This window comes from Cololabis saira, chromosome 23 (assembly GCF_033807715.1).
Source record: "Cololabis saira isolate AMF1-May2022 chromosome 23, fColSai1.1, whole genome shotgun sequence".
In the NCBI taxonomy this organism is placed as follows: domain Eukaryota; kingdom Metazoa; phylum Chordata; class Actinopteri; order Beloniformes; family Belonidae; genus Cololabis; species Cololabis saira.
This window is the reverse complement of record NC_084609.1, coordinates 27,759,651-27,776,084: the sequence shown is the minus strand read 5'-3', so window position 1 is coordinate 27,776,084 and position 16,434 is coordinate 27,759,651. Positions and strand designations below refer to the sequence as shown.

Here is a 16,434-nt window from a genome sequence, read left to right as displayed (position 1 = left end):
GTATAATAGTACAACATACAGTACATTTTTTGTATCCCTCTTACTTCTCTTTTCTTTTTTTTTGACTGCTATATTATGTTGAAGAGGCGTGAGCAATATTTTTGTTTTCCTCGTGAGATTATTTTTTTCCTCTGCAGCTACAAATAGAGTTAATATTTTTTCCTCAACAAACTAGTTTTATCTGAAGATTGGGGTTAATTGCACCGCAGAGAGCTGGCCAGCAACTGCGTTTAGCTGGAGAAGTGGGGAATAAAACCCGTGTTTTGATCCGACCCGGTCTGTGTGAGTGTTTGTGGTTTAAGGCTGTTTATGGTTCTGCGTTAAATCGACGCAGAGCCTACGGCGTAGGGTACGCGGCGGCACGCACCGTACGTTGCGCGTCGCCATGTACCCTACGCCGTGGGTCTGCGTCGATTTAACGCAGAACCATAAATCATGCTTTACTGTGTGTTTGGTCGTTACAGCCGCGATCCAAAGCGAGCCGACGACTCTTTCACTCTTTTACTTTGTTATATCAGATACTTGGCCTGCGTGGTTCTGCCTCCGAGCAGGAAACCGTTGAAAAGTTAAACCATTAGGGTCTTTTCCCCACGTCTTTTATGTGGAGCTGCTGCAGCCACAACGCAGCAACAGCTTCTGCTGAGCTCTGCGCTCCACGCCCCGCCCATTTTCGTCTCGACTGCGAATCGGGAAGGAGGGGGAAGTGACGTATGCCGTAAAGCAGTCAAAGTCGTAACGATTTGTAGTTTTTTAGTGTGGCAGGGTTCCTACCATGCTCCTCAAAGTTACATAGTGCCAGTGAAGGTGATACAGACTCCCCCAGACCATGACAGAGGTTCATTAAACCTGTTGGAAGTTGATGTACCATCACAATGACTCTGGAAATATGATATTAAGGTGGAAAAGTTACGTAGTGTCGCTTTAAGCAGAGCCTAGTGTTCGGATATCACGCCTTCACTGTTATTCTGTAAGATATAGTAAGATTTGCTGTTCTGCAGGATAATTCAAATCATAATGAGACTGATTTTCTGCTGTTTAGTTATCACAATTTCCTCCGAAGTAAGGCATCGGGGGTGGTGCCCCTACGAGAATTATCATTTTTGATAATACAATTTGATAAATAGTCCACTTTATTAATTATTAATAATTCTTAATAGAATTATCATTAGCCTTCGATAACTGGACAGCCAAGCTACCCGAGTTGCACAACACTGGGTAGGAGTTCATATGTTTTTTAATTCTTCCTGCTCCTGCTACTAAAAAAACAGGTTTATTTACATTCAGGCATGTCACTTACTTTGCCATCATGTTCAAAATAAAGACTTTTGAAGGTGTGCAAACCTCTATAAAAGCAGACATTTGGATGTTTTGGTGGTCTGCAGCATTTAGGGGTGCAGAAAAGTGGAAAATAACATACTTTCAAGAGTTTGTAAAGGGGCAGTTGTTGGTGCACGTCATTCTAGAAAAGGTCCTAAAACCATGTTCAAACAATTTGGACTCCATTTTTTTTTTTATTTTATGGAGAGTGACTGCGTTTACATGCAGTCAATAACCCTTTTAAAACCTGAATATTAGCAATAACCCAGTTTTGCACGGCCATGTAAACACCAATAACCCCTTTGAATAACCAGAATTTGCCCAACCGGAATGACCCCTGGGTTACTCCTTTTAAAACCCGAATATTCGGTCATGTAAACGCTTAACGGAATATCCCCATGAAACGGAACATGAATTTGTTTTCTGCGCATGCTCTTTTCGCAAGGAATCCTGGTCTTTTGAGTCCAGGAAGTTCTTATAAACACGGAGAAACCAAGACCAGGAGGAGACTAATCACTTCATAAATGTAATAAAGGATATGAACATTTCTGCATTTGTGGACGGTAGAAAGTACCGGGATAGAAGATTTACAAGGAGGTGAGCGAAAAGTTGCGCGAAGCAGCATTTGTTTTGAATTTGGATACAGGAAGAAGAAGCGGAAATGACGGTAATTGCGTCATGATGTTCTCCGTGCGTCACTGGTTTGATCCAGATATCCCGAATGATTAATTACCATGTAAACGGAATATTCTGAATGTTTCAGTAACCGGAATATTAGCAATAACCCGAATTTTGACTGCATGTAAACGTAGTCACTGATTATTCACAAGCAGAAACCACTCAAGACAGTAGCCAATCTTCTCGTGAGTGAATGCCCAGACGAATTTACCCCAAGGTCAACCTGTACGGTGTTCAGAGATGTGTAGGAGAAGAACCTTAAAGCTGCTTGTACGACCCTGCAGGGCACAGCAGGCATGTTAAATATTACAGTTCATGACAGCAAGACTCGAGGACTGAGCATGAATGGTTGATTTGGAGAAAGCAGCTTCTGTGTAAAAGCAACTTGGAAGCACTGAAGCTCATGAAACTACATCTGAACAGACCACAGCTGGACACCAAACAGCATTTCAGCAGAAACACCGCACACCTTCTGTCGAGCAAAGCGTTCTGACGGTTCTGGGTTGGTTTAACAAGCTGGTGAATCATCTCTATACTGGCTTCCTGTCTGTCACAGAAGAGATGTTGAAATCCTGCTTTTGGTTTATAAACCTCTGAATAGTCTTGGACCAAAATACATCTCTGATCTGGTCCATGAAGAACCAACCAGAACCCTCAGGTTCATCAGGGTCACCTATTGTATCTGTACGAAATGTTTTTGTCTTTCTCGTTTTTCTTCCGACGAAATGAGGGCCTTTTTGTCCCCTTAAACATTCCCCAAAAGTCACCAAATTTTGCAATTTTGCACATTTTCCCATTAATGCAAATTTTGGTTTGCCTAACGGCTCAACAGCGCCCCCTAGAAAACTTTGTGCCTCAAGCCCCACGATACGGTTTGACGTACATGCACGAAAATCGCTACACACCTGTATCATGTCGCAACTTAAAGAAAAGTCTCTTGGCGCCATGGCCGAAACCGAACAGGAAGTCGGCCATTTTTAATTAATCGTGTAATTTATGCCATTTCTTCGGCCTTTAATACGGCCCGAACCGTAACGTGCACCCAGGTGTGTTATACATCAAAATGTGCGTCTCCATCCTGCGACAACACGCATTACTTTTCTCAGTCAAAAGCATTAACGTGGCGACGATAGACGCCATAAAGTGCAACCCCATTTCATCTGGTTGGTCCATATATGATAGTTCCTACTTTCTGCCATAACTTTTGAATGGTTTGACATAGAGAGTTGTGGGTGGTGTCATCGTACTCGGTTTTGACTCCTTCACCTTAATTGGTGCAAATTATCCCCGCCCCTTCTTCTGATTGTCGATATGTGATAGTTCTGATTTAATGCAATAACTTTTGAATGGTTTGACATAAAGAGTCGTGGGTGGTGTCATCGGACTCAGTTTTGAGTTATTTAACATAATTGCTGCAAATTAGCCCCGCCCCTTCATGTGATTGGTCGATATGTGATAGTTCCTACTTTCTGCCATAACTTTTGAATGGTTTGACATAGAGAGTCGTGGCTGGTTTCATCCGCTAAATGTCCAGGCCTGAAGAATCTACATCAAGTCATACAAGCTTCCACTGCAGCCTGAACATGCACAAGGGTGGAGGGCCCGTTCATCGCTGCTTGCAGCTTTAATTTTATTATTATATCCTTTGCTTTTTAATGTCTTTGTAAAGCGCTGTGAATCACCCTGTTCTTGAATTGTGCTATATAAATAAACCTGCCTTGCCTTAGGTATTCCTGACATCATTTTTCTTTTACAGAGGTCTTCACACCTGCTGATGATCAAGGCATCAGTGTCTGATGATTAGCAGCTACGACTCTTAGATGCAGTGCAAGCAGTAAGGGGGTAATTGGTATTACCCACAGGTTGTCGTTGTTGTTGTTTTAACTGTATTTGCTCCCGGACATCTGTAATCTAGGCAGCGGACAGTATTTTTATGCGCACCTGCCTCATTTCATTGAATAAAATACAGCCTGCAAGTGATCCATATTTTATTTTGTTTGCCTCGGTAAATTTATGTGCAACCAGTGATACAGGAAAGCCGGCAGAGCCTCGAATTAAGGCTCTGCAGACTTCCTGCTCAAACTGAACTGAGTCCGGACTTCAGTATGGCTTGAAAAATATAAAAGGATGAGACAAGTACAAAACAGGGATGAAAACATCACGCTCAGGACACTAAAATCTGTTCGAGCCAACACAACTCGTAACGCAAAACAGACTCAATCTTTGAAGATTTTTATATTTATCAGTATAAATGTCACAACTTAAACCGCTTGTACTTTTTTCCATCTGAGGTTTCAAGTGTAAAATATTCTCCCCACATCAGATGCCGCTCGACACCGACTGTATTCCCCACTGTGCCTCGGGTTTCGTAATAGCCATTCGCTGTTTTGCTTACATTTTGAATTCTCAAGGTGTTTCAAGTGCATATGAATGATATGGAGTCGTCGAGGTGAGAATAGCGGAGAGGGGAGGGGTGGGTTTATGTTGTGCTGTTTTCCCAAAAGCTCAGCAGTAGCGAGGAAGAAAGTGTGACCTCCCACTGCTGCAAGCTGCCTGCAGAAGGATTTGAAACCCAAGAAAGTTGCGTCTCTCACTGAGTTCAAAGGTTTGCAAGTTAGATCTGCCGGGTAATGATGAAGCTTTGAACCAGTTAGGGGTTTTGATCACACACCTCTTCTCACCCCCGTCTGAATCTTTTGGGTTCATTTGCACGACTGGGAATCGGGGTTAATAAAAGTAAAGAAATCACATTGATTGGGTTTTAGGAGGTCAGAAACTTTTTATTTCTCTCTATTTCTCTCTATCTTAATGACATTAGTCAACTGATCTGACACTTTCTCCTGTTTGCTGATATATTTCTGATGACACAAGCAACGCTGTGTGAGGTGTAGGAAATGAGCAGGTGGTTTGATGATAATAAAAGGAAATGAAGCTTATTTAAAGGATTATTTTGTATAAGATTATAAAATAATGCTCTAATCCGGAGGGTTATAGATGGAAAAGTCAGTAAAAAAGGATATTTGAATGCAAATGTTTTAGGGGTCATGTATCACAAACATACGACGGAGTATTAGGGCCAAACTAAGACAAAAAAAAATTGGAAATTACGAGAATAAAGTCATAATATAATGAGAATAAAGTCGTAAAATTACGAGAATAAAGTCGTAATAGAATAAAGCCGTAATATTACGAGAATAAAGTCGTAAAATTACGAGAATAAAGTCGTAAAATTACGAAAATAAAGTCGTAATGTTGCGAGAATAAAGTCGTAATATTATGAGAATATAATTTATGAGAACTCTAACAGGAAGAGCTTCTTCTCCCTGTGTTAAAATGAGGAATATTGAGCATCTTGTGAAGTTCTATTTATATATTTATAATATATTACGACTTTATTCTCGTAATATTATGACTTTATTCTCGTAATTTTACGACTTTATTCTCGTAATATTATGACTTTATTCTCGTAATTTTACAAATTTATTCTCGTAATATTATGACTTTATTCTCGTAATTTCCTTTTTTTGTTTTTTTGTTTGGCCCTAATACTCCGTCGTACAAACACACTGGGAAACCTTGTAGAGAAAAAAATTTGTAAGTTGCACCGAATCTTGAATAACATGAAGGATATTTTGGGCATTTATGCATCACAAATTAAATAGGCTCTGTCTAAAGTAAGAAATACATTATTTCCAGAACTTTTACAAAGATTTTTTGTGTTTGATGATGATGAACTCTGGAGGAAATGTGTTTTGTAAAAGTTTGTATGCATTAATGTGGATAGGTTTTGTCTCCAAAGGTTTTTAAGTCATGGATTGTGAATAACTTTCAAGCTTTTCAAGCTTTTTATTGAAAATTAAACACTGAAATGTTCCCGGGGAGCGCAGGACAACAGGGAACCTAAGAAAAAACGTCAAATACTAGAAGGTAGAATAATACATAACTCACCTAGACACTGTTGTTGGTCATCTGTCGTTACCAAAGTTGGTCTCTGTCAGCAGAAATCTTTCCAGATGTCCATGTTAAAGAAGACAAAAAAAGAAACAACAAATATTTAGGTGCCTTATTTTTAAATCACATTATTTCATAATTAGCTATTATGTTCCAAGACATCTGTAGAGGTTCACTTCACAGAACTCTGAGCACTGAAGTAAAATATAAATGATATAGGTGCATATATCTCCTTTTGAGGTGCCGACCAAATCCCTGGATCGATAGCCAAAGGCTCCAGGCTCCTGGCTCCAGGCAGGTGTGGTACAGGCAGTTTAAATAATTAAGTACATGGAGAGAGGCAGAACTGATGTCAACGGGTAGTCATAACACACTGAAGGATACGGCATCATGTTACAAAGCTAAAAGCAAGTAAATTGAGTGAGTAATTGGCCAGTTTGGGTGCTCAAAGTGGCCTGAAAGTGCTAAGGAGACATGGCAGCCCATCGATTATGGGCTCCCGGGGGTCTGAGCTGTGACTACCAACATTAGTTCTGAGCTAAAGACAGTGAAGGAATTAACCGAAGTCACAGCCCGTTGACCTTGAGGAGGATTCAACAGGTTTGACTCTGGCCTGAACAAAGAGACGGGCTCCTGTCTGACTTACTTACCTTTGTGGTTTTGATCTTGTTCCCCGTAGCACAGCTCCAGCCCTTCAAGTCAGGAAGCACTTTGCATTCCTCCCCATCAAGGCACGGATGCATCTGACACCACCACTTCTGCTCCACTATCGAGGCTGCCACAAACACGCAGAGGTCACAGAGCAAAAAAAGTCAGAAATGTCTGTCACGTGTGCCGTCTTATGTGTCCGATGTCCCCTGACCGCAAAAGTCAAAATTATGCGTGCATAAAGAAAAAGCTCAACCCCAAATCAAATATAGATTTTTGGTCCACCAGCCGTTGGTTTGATCGGGAGGATGCAGTCGCATTCAGGCCACGTTTACACATAGCCTGGTATTTACAAAAACTGATATTTCCCCCTCTACGTTTTGAAAAATACCATCATTTACATCAGATCGTTTTCAAAATCTCTTCATTTACACGAACCCGCATAAATACGCTGTTAAGGTGCAATGAGCAGCCAAACCTACAGGGGGCAGTGTAACGAGAAGATAAAGTCATGCTAGCCAATCAGAATCCTGGAAAAAACATCAACAAATGACACGAGTAACTTCCAGTTACTTCCAACAGGACGCACACTGGTGACGTTTCTGTTGCATAATGTGACGTTCTGAAGCCTAAATGTCCGTTTCCCTCTGTTTACAAGCAAACGTGAAGGCAGAGTTTTTGCAAATCTCCACTTTGGCCGGAGTTTTCAGAACTGATTGTTTTTGGTGACTTTGAGCTTCGTTTTCGTTTAAACAAACGGCCAAAACGCATGAAAACACCACCGTTTTTGCTACATGTAAACAGGGCCTCAGAGGCAACAGGAGTGATAGTTTTGAGTGCTGTGACATATACTACTGCTATTATATTATTATAATGTTTAAATAAAGACACATTGTGTTGCATCGAGGAGAAACAGACGTGTCTCCAGTCCTACCGCTAACGTAGCTGCAGAGCTACGCGCAACACCATAACCGTCACTAAATCTCTCAATACCTAACAGTTACACTGCAAAAACTCAAAATCTTAGAATATTATATTATAAAGAATATTTGTCCTATTTCTAGTTAAAATGTCTCATTTTTAGTCAAAAAAAATCTCATTACACTTAAAACAAGACTCATCTCTGGAAAAAACAACAATTTTCACCTGTTTCAACTTGATTTTCACTAAGTAGAAAATAAGTAGAAAAATCTGCCAGTGGAACAAAAATGTTTTGCTTGTAATGAGAAGATAAATCTTGTCCCACTGGCAGATTTTTCTATTTATTTCAAGTGAAAATGTATTTGAAACAGGTGAAAATTGTTAAATAAGTTATTTTTCTGGTAATGACTTTGAGTTTTTGCAGTGTAAATAACAAATTTTAAACTCCAGTACCATAAAGAATTAAATCTCAGTAACAAAATTACAGAAGAGAAAGATGTAACAAATTCCAAAACCAGCTAGGCTAGCATGCTAATATTTACAAAAAGACCTAAACAGACGACAATAGCAGATTTTCTTCTAGTTGTCTTTTGTGTTGATGGTTTGAACTCTTCTGCTAGAAATATGAAACAAGTTAATCAAGTCTTTTATTGTTTTGTTGACTAAAACTAAACTCATGTTAGCGATATTCACAGCCTAACAGCATAAGAGGTTGTTAATGAAAAAGAAATCATACTCCAGCCTCAACTGTTTTTTCCATCGTCAATCAATTTGTGGTTTCCTTTTGCAAAGTTGAAGAATTTAGACGTTAATGCCGCACGGACCGGAAGCCTGAAGTACATCAGTGAACCGGTGGATGTTTAGGGAAGAAAGCACCGGCCTGTGATGTCATTTCTACCCTTTTTGATCTCCATGAACCTGAAAAGTGGCATCTCATCAAGTCATCAGAGCTGCGTCGCAGCAGGCCGCGACACACGCCGACAGCTGTCACTCCTAAGTGATGCAGGCTTTGCTCCTGGAGCTGCATCGCATCTGCGGAGCGTGCCAAACCCAAGTCTGCGGATCCGTATCGCCTGTCATGCGGGGGAAACACGACACTCCGGCCGTGTGAAGTCGTGTAACCTTCTGCAATCTACAAGAAATCTTTTGAATTTGTCATACCGCAGAGGTCATTACTCAAGTTCCAGCAGCCCCTCCAGCCACATTAGGGCTCGTCATAATGAAGAGGATAGAAATAGAAAAGAATAAAGACTTTATGACATGAGGGAATCAATTTGTATAATGCAGACATGGTTATAGCGTCGGCGCGGTGTAAAAGGAGCATCGGGTCAACTTGGAGCAGATGGTGGTCGTGTAACAGCAGTCAATAAAGAGCCACCAAGGTTTCACGTGAAATGAAACGGGAGTATTGATGATCAAACATAAATGCATGGGATGCGTTTCACTTAGCAGTTAATGATGCTTTAAAAACACGAGGGGAAGCTCGGACTGGAAACATCTGAGAGCGAGGGCTGAATTTATGCATTTTTTAGTGTCGCTGTTAAAATGTTTGCGAGTCGGTGAGTTGACCTTGAAGTTCACATTGAAAACTGATGAGAGTGAAACAGTTTCAGCCAAGTTATGAGCCGAGGACCACGAGAGACGGGAGCTTTGTAAACACGCGCAGAGCGTTGTCATCTGTTCAAGTTGGAATATAATCACTTTTTAATCAAAAATGATCTTAACCGCTTTCATGTGGCCAACAGGAAATATCATTCAGTACAAAACTGGGAAAACCTAAATGAAAATCATTATACAGCCTTCATCAAAATGTGTGGAAACATTTTCCACGGATGGTTTGAAAAATATTTTATTTTTACAGTGTAGATATAAACCCAAATAAACCAGAATAACGTGTGTAATGTGTATCCGTGTGTGTAAAAGGTCAGTCACGGTTGAACGGGGGAGACGGTCAACAGTTCACTCATGTTTCTAAAACTTCACGAGAGCGACGTTAGATGTGCCAGAGCGTCACGTCAGGCCAAGGCAGACGAGACCAACAACAACATTAAAAACAAAAAAAGCTGCGAATGGAACACAGTGGTGACCTTAAGGAGCGCGGTTTATTTAACTATTTAATCATTTTCATCGCAGCCTCCCAGCTCTGATTCGGTTGTCTCAGTCTTGGCGAACGAAGGGATAGCGCTCGTTTTAAAGCAGCACAATGTAACTTTCAGCTTTTGTTGAGTTTGGCGGCTCCTTTGGACAAAAGCGGTAGTGCTTTACCAGAAAGAAAACTACATTTCCCATGAGCATCAGCGCGTACTGCCGGAAAACTCCTGTCCCCGTCGCGTGCATTTGTTTTGATAGCGAATGAAGACGGGACGGACTTTCAAAACTACTTTTCTGTTTCACCAAGTGAACAGACGGAACGCAAAAAAAAAAGATGTTAAACTGCTGGAAAGGAACTGGAATTTACCGGGATACCTTAAACAAGGAAGCCAGGGAGCAGTAAATGGAGAAAATAATGATTATTAACGGTTTGGATCCATATGAAATCCCTACTAAAGAGTGGAGCTCCGATGAGGATTTACTGCCGCACAACCCACGTCCTACCATGTGTTTCAATAAATTAGTATAATAGTACAACATACAGTACATGTTCTGTATCACTCTTACTTCTATTTTTTTTTTTTTGACTGCTATATTATGCTGAAGAGGCTCTGAGGCGTGAGCAATATTTTTGTTTTCCTCGTGAGATTATTTTTTTCCTCTGCAGCTAAAAATAGAGTTAATATTTTTTCCTCAACAAACTAGTTTTATCTAAAGATTGGGGTTAATCGCACCGCAGAGAGCTGGCCAGCAACTGCGTTTAGCTGGAGTAGTGGGGAATAAAACCCGTTTGAATGACCCGACCCCGGTCTGTGTGAGTGTTTGTTTGTGATTTACTGTGGAAGGTTATGTTTGGTCGTTACAGCCGCGATCCAAGCGAGCCGACGACTCTTTTACTCTTTTACTCTATTATATCAGATACTTGGCCTCCGTGGTTCTGCCTCCGAGCAGGAAACCGTTGAAAAGTTAAACCATTAGGATCTTTTCCCCACGTCTGTTGTGTGGAGCTGCTGCAGCTACAACACAGCAACGGGTTACCAGCTTCTGCAGAGCTCTGCGCTCCACGCCCCGCCCATTTTCGTCTCGACTGCGAAGGAGGGGGAAGTGACGTATGCCGTAAAGCAGTCAAAGCCGTAAAAATGTGTAGTTTTTTAGTGTGGCAGGGTTCCTACCATGCTCCTCAAAGTTACATAGTGCCAGTGAAGGCGATACAGACCCCTCAGACCATGACAGAGGTTCATTAAACCTGTTGGAAGTTGATGTTCCATCACAATGACTCTGGAAATATGATATTAAGGTGGAAAAGTTACATAGTGCTGCTTTAAAACTAGGTCTTTAGTTATAAACTGGGAACACTGCTTCTTTACTCATTTCTAACATTGAAAATGATTAATAACCCGCAGGTTGTGGATGTGGAGGCAGGTAAAAACCATTGCGCTCTCGATAAATGTACTCAAAACTCTTTTCTGTGCACAAAACAATACGACTTCTACAATCAATACAATCAGCTGATTTCATTGAATTAACCTTTTGATTTTCTGGAATTAAAACAAAATATTAGGGTGTTTTGGGTCGGCCGAGGAAGATGTGGGAGATGAAGATGAGTTATTGGAACGGTCATCCAACTTTTGATCACATACAGTATCTGCATCCCGCTCTCATTAATTCATCATCACCAGAGAAAGTTGCAAATAACGGAGAAAAGTATGGATAAGAGTGTTGGAAAGTATCGGTATCAAAAAATGATGAAAACAATACAAACAAAAGCTTCACCATTGGTGAACCCTCAGAAAATATCAGATTTTATGCAAATTAAAGTAGCGGGGGGCGGGGGAAGGTTAGACTGACATTCAAACGGCTTCTGTGACTCGGTGTTGGCTAACCAGCTGTTTTTTGTTGCCTCATATATATTAAACTCCCCATAAAATCATTTACCGTCACCCCCAGAATGAGCCTCAGTAACACGGCTGCTGCAGCCCCTCGGGAGGAATCTACGTTAAAGACTGCGCCGCCGCTCATTGAGCACATGAGGTTCAAACAAGTCATCTGTCCCTCGTCCAACTGTCCTGACGCTCAGACTGTGAGTTGGACACTGAGTTTAATAGACGCATATGTACATAAGTACGTACAAATGTAAGTGGGAGTCATCAGAAAACTCATTCAATAAAGTTAACGGGTAATTGTGGTCTTCTTGTCAAAATGGCATGTTAAGATCAAACTCTCACAGACATGTGGGAGGTTCATTTATCCTCATGTGAAGATGAGAATGTCTAACACAGAAATGAGTAAAGGTGATCCACAGTTGAAGAAGAAAGAATAATTAAAAGGTTAAGTGCTTATCTACTTTTTTCTTTCCTCCCCTGAGATCACCAGAGGAGCTTTAAACCGCGGCCGGTGGCTCACAGCTCTAATTTGCAGGAAATGTCAATACCAAAATGTCATGGAATAGGTCAAACACGAGCGATCCAGACTCTCGCCAGAAACCTGCGCGTCTTAGACCAAAGTGAAGCTGCCACTTTGGCTGAGTCGAGCTTCTGGCACATTAGCATGCTAAGAGACCTTGTAGGTCATCGACTTTACGGCCCGCAGTGGCGCCATCACATTCGTTTATCGGTGACTTGATTCATGAGTGTCTTTGTAAGGCCCCTGGACTCAGCAGACGTACCTACTTGTGTTGTTCACAATGTGTTACTCTTCAGAAAATCGTTCATTACATGCATTTTTCCCCTTCGAAGACCAAAATATTAATAATAAATTGTGTGTAGCAGCATAATTTGTCAGCAGTTTCATTCCTGGAGATTTGCGTAAAGGCGCATCAGCAGAAATAAATAAATAAATTAGAAGTCTGTCCATGAATAATTGAGTTACTGGGGCATACCATCCACGCACGACGGGGAGGCTCTGGTGGTCCCGGCCACTTGTCCCGGAAAGCAGGAGCACTTCACCGTTTGCGACCTCTCCTCGATTTTGTTCTTGTTGCAGCACCGGTGCAACGCCACCACCTCGCAGGTGCCTGTCCGGACGCTGTGCGCTGCGGGAGAAATGATGGGTGGAAGAAAAAGGGGGGAATGATGAGTACAAGTGAATAATTACCATCTACATCCACACTGCTGGCCTTGGATTGAGTCCCAAAAGAGCATCTCCCTCTGGTCTTTATTGCAAGGTTTATATCACTTTGATCTGCCTCAGCAGTGAATAAATTACCCAGGAAAGCAGACCACTTTCCTTAAAAGAGCTCATTCATCATAGAGGGTTTAAACATCTCCACATGCATATTCGTGCATTCTGCAAGGCTGTGGGTCTGACAGCTTCAACACGGCTAGAATGGAAGTGACACAAACAAAGATATCCAGGTTTTCCGCATCTTAATAAGCCTCAAAAACAATGTCCTTCATTTTTCTACAAAGCAAGTGGTCTCAAGTCGAATCTCCACCTTGCAGTGCAGGCTTTCTGTTCAGGATTATAGACTCAGCGCTGCTGCGTATTTTGTGTGTCCTTCAAAATATTTCAAAGAAGAAGAAAATTAAAAACCCCAGCGATTTTACAGAAACAGAATTCATAATTGGGGAAAAAAGGTAAACAGAAGGTCTGTTAGGTACTGAGAGCATCTGTTCACGGTTGGTGCTCATATGTGTCCTGGGTGATCAAATCAGAGGGGGACGGTAATAAATACTGCTCCGTGTGTGCTCAGGACGAGGCCAGAGGTGGACTGCAAATGTTCCAAGAGCCCGTTTAGATCTACACCTGGGTAGCAATAGTCAAATTCAGTGGGCAGTGATGCTGGGAGATTGCACGTTGGCCCTGATGAAGCAGCGATGTAGATAACGCTGGGGTCTTGTTCTTTTTGCTGAGCTTGTCCTATGGTCCTGGTACGTGGCCCTGTGGGATGCCTAATGTTTATTTAGCATATAGAGCAGACAGCTCCGGGAGCTTTTAGTCCACTTCGTTCACTTTCCTGTTTCTCACAGTTTGTTTCTTTGGTATGAACATAATAATCACAGTAGGGTGCAGACAAACATTTGGACTAAAGCTCCCATAAAGGTGTGGTCTTGATTTATGTCAAATTGTAAATCTTTCGTGAGAAGGGAATCTGAACCACTAAAGGACCAAAGGCCTGCTTTCAAAGGCTGTGAGGGGTTTAATAAAGTGCAAAGGTTCGTTTCGGCGGGATTAACACTGAGCTTAATCACGTAGTTTACAGTTCTGTATGATTAATGCATGAAAACCCCCGTCGTGTTCGGTAAATGCACCTTCGGCATCTAGGGCGCATTAAAACATAGCTCTCCAGCGAGAACTGTGCTTCTCTTAAAACGGAAGCATTTAGCAATAACGCTGAATACAAAATCTACAGTAATCCATGTACCGGTAGGTTCACCAGATTAGACTGGACAAGAATCACAGCAGTAAATTCCACAACACAGGCTTTTTCACAGATTTCCATGTTTTACCTGTGGTGGAGACATGTGGCGCAGATGTCGTTGCATAGTTGGAAGGGTCATGGTCAGGCCTGTGTCTCTTCAGAGTTTTACCTGAACGCAACTTTACCCACCGCTTCTGAATGCACAGAAGCGTTCTACTGCTTGCATACCTCTGCCACAAAGACAAACAACCAAAGGTCCAAGGTAAAGAGCACCCTGCATTTGCAGAAAAACTTCTTTATTCTAGTTCCAGCAAAGCGGTGAAGGCCACTTTATTGTGGCTCCAAGTGTCTTTCAGAGGGTAAACTTTCAAATTGGTGCATGTTGAATGTACATTAGCAGGTTTTTCATGACCAGAAATGTCACTCCACTTAGCCATTTTTTCAGCTGTCCCTGGTACCCTGGATTTTTTCCAAGTGCTGTGGCACTTAGGCATTTTTCCGAACCGTGGCCCTGGTACTCTGTCTTTTCTGTGGCTGTGCTTGACTACCAACTGAACTCGAAACCTCCAACATGACACATTCCTGTCAGTCTGTTTGGGACGACCTTGGTCAAAACCATGTGTAAGTGAGCAATTTAAATTTGTTCGGCTCAGAGCCACATTTATCCAGCTTTCCCGTCTCTATCACCACCTATGACCCATAACCAGGACTTCAAACCACTCTGGATTTGTCCCGCTTTGTAAGGAGAAGTCAAAACCATTTCCTCCTTTGCTGTTTGCTTCAATATCAACAGTTATATATTGTTAACTTACAAAATAAATGAGTTAATGCTTTGCCAGTATTCTTCTATTCTTTTAGATGTTTTAAAAACCCTACTTGGAAATCTGACCTCTTGTTGGCGTTTCCTTTGATTTTTTTTTCCTCGAGTCAAAGTAGATATTTTAGGTTTCTGTTTATTGAATGCAACACTACACCAGAACCCCAAATAGCATAAAAAACAACTCTGGTAAACCTGCCCAGATAAGCAACAGTCCTCCGTGTTAGCCTCTAAAAAGGACATGACCAACAGTGGGAAATCTAGTCAGTATGTAATGGAGGAAAGACGACACAATTTGCAACATCTGCATGGCTGTTACGTTTCTCCAGAGTCCGGTTGGGATGTGACGAGAGGGATGAGTACCAGCTGTCCGAGGACAAGCTTTGAATGAGAAAAATGTAAGTATCTGACACTAAACCTAGTTTTCTTTCCATCCGTTTTGTGCCCTTGTGATTGCTAAGGTTCACTACTGTTAACAGTCATAACTTGCTTCAGGGATGAACCAGTGTCATTTGTATTCAGTTATGCAAAATATGGAAAACTCTGGGGGCCAATCCAGAGTGGCAAACACACGGGTCAATTAGAGTCAAGTACTTGACTCCCTAAAATCAGCTGCTATATACAGAGCTGTAAAGACGTGGTTGGAAAAGGAGCAGTGGTACTGTATTTCTCTGGTATTTTAACCAAAACATCCCAAAGAAATGTCATAGAGACCTTGGTAAAACTGGGAAAGAGTACAGAATATCTGATTTAATTGAAATGGTAGCTGCACAATCCGCTTTTAATTATGTGTGAGAGGTGAAGGATACAAAGCAGGAGAAAATAATCAGAGTGGATCTCTGCAGCGTGGGCTGATTTGTTGACCAGGATCCAACACTCCAACTTCAGTGTTGAAGCTAATGCGAACCAAGAACAGTTGCAGTTTCTTGACTGCCCACTAGGGGATGGTTTTAAAAGCGGTCGATCAAAATTGACTCCAAAGTTTAAAAGTTCAACATTACAGCAGAAATAAAGATATTTACAGCCCGGTTGAAAACACCGTTTTGGTCTCCGCAGGTGGATTTCAAGGCAGCTGCATGGGGGGTGATTTTTATTTTACATTTTTTCAGCTAAAATCATTTAAAGGAACAAATAACAGTTGGGTTTGAATTTTCGTGCTAATTTCAACAGATTGTCAAGTGATGATAGTTTAGTACCGTCTGCTTTTTTCAAAGTGATTTACGCTGTGGGCAGCACGTGGGCTTAGTGGTTAGCACTGTTGCTTCACAGCAAGAAGGTTCACAGTTCGACTCCAGTATTTCTGTGTGGAGTTTGCATGTTCTCCCCGTGCCTGCATGGGTTCCCTCCGGGTACTCCGGCTTCCTCCCACAGTCCAAAAACATGTATGGTAGGTTAATTGATGAGTATAAACTGCCCGTAGGTGTGAGTGTGAGTGTGTCTGGTTGTGTGTATCTATGTGTCCCTGCGATGGACTGGTGACCTGTCCAGGGTGAACCCCTGAAATTAGCTGGGATAGACTCCAGCAGACCCCTGTGACCCTGCAAAGGATCCAGCAGGTAAAGAAAATGGATGGATGGATTTACGCTGCAACCGTGTGACTTCCCTTTGGGGGTTAAAAGACTAAACTCAAATCGACTGCACCAACCTGCGT

General features: G+C 41.8%; 1 protein-coding gene across 1 annotated transcript in view; it reads right to left on the bottom strand.

The window, feature by feature from the left end:
* Positions 1-16,434, bottom strand: part of LOC133424207 (chemokine-like protein TAFA-2) — a 101,031-nt gene that overhangs the window by 9,378 nt on the left and 75,219 nt on the right. Inside the window, exons 3-5 of the mRNA XM_061714665.1 lie at positions 12,485-12,637; positions 6,597-6,721; positions 5,944-6,000 (exon numbers count right to left, since the gene is read on the bottom strand). Of these exons, the coding sequence (XP_061570649.1) occupies positions 5,971-6,000; positions 6,597-6,721; positions 12,485-12,637 (308 nt within the window). The 3' untranslated portion in view covers positions 5,944-5,970. The remainder of the gene's footprint in view (positions 1-5,943; positions 6,001-6,596; positions 6,722-12,484; positions 12,638-16,434) is intronic.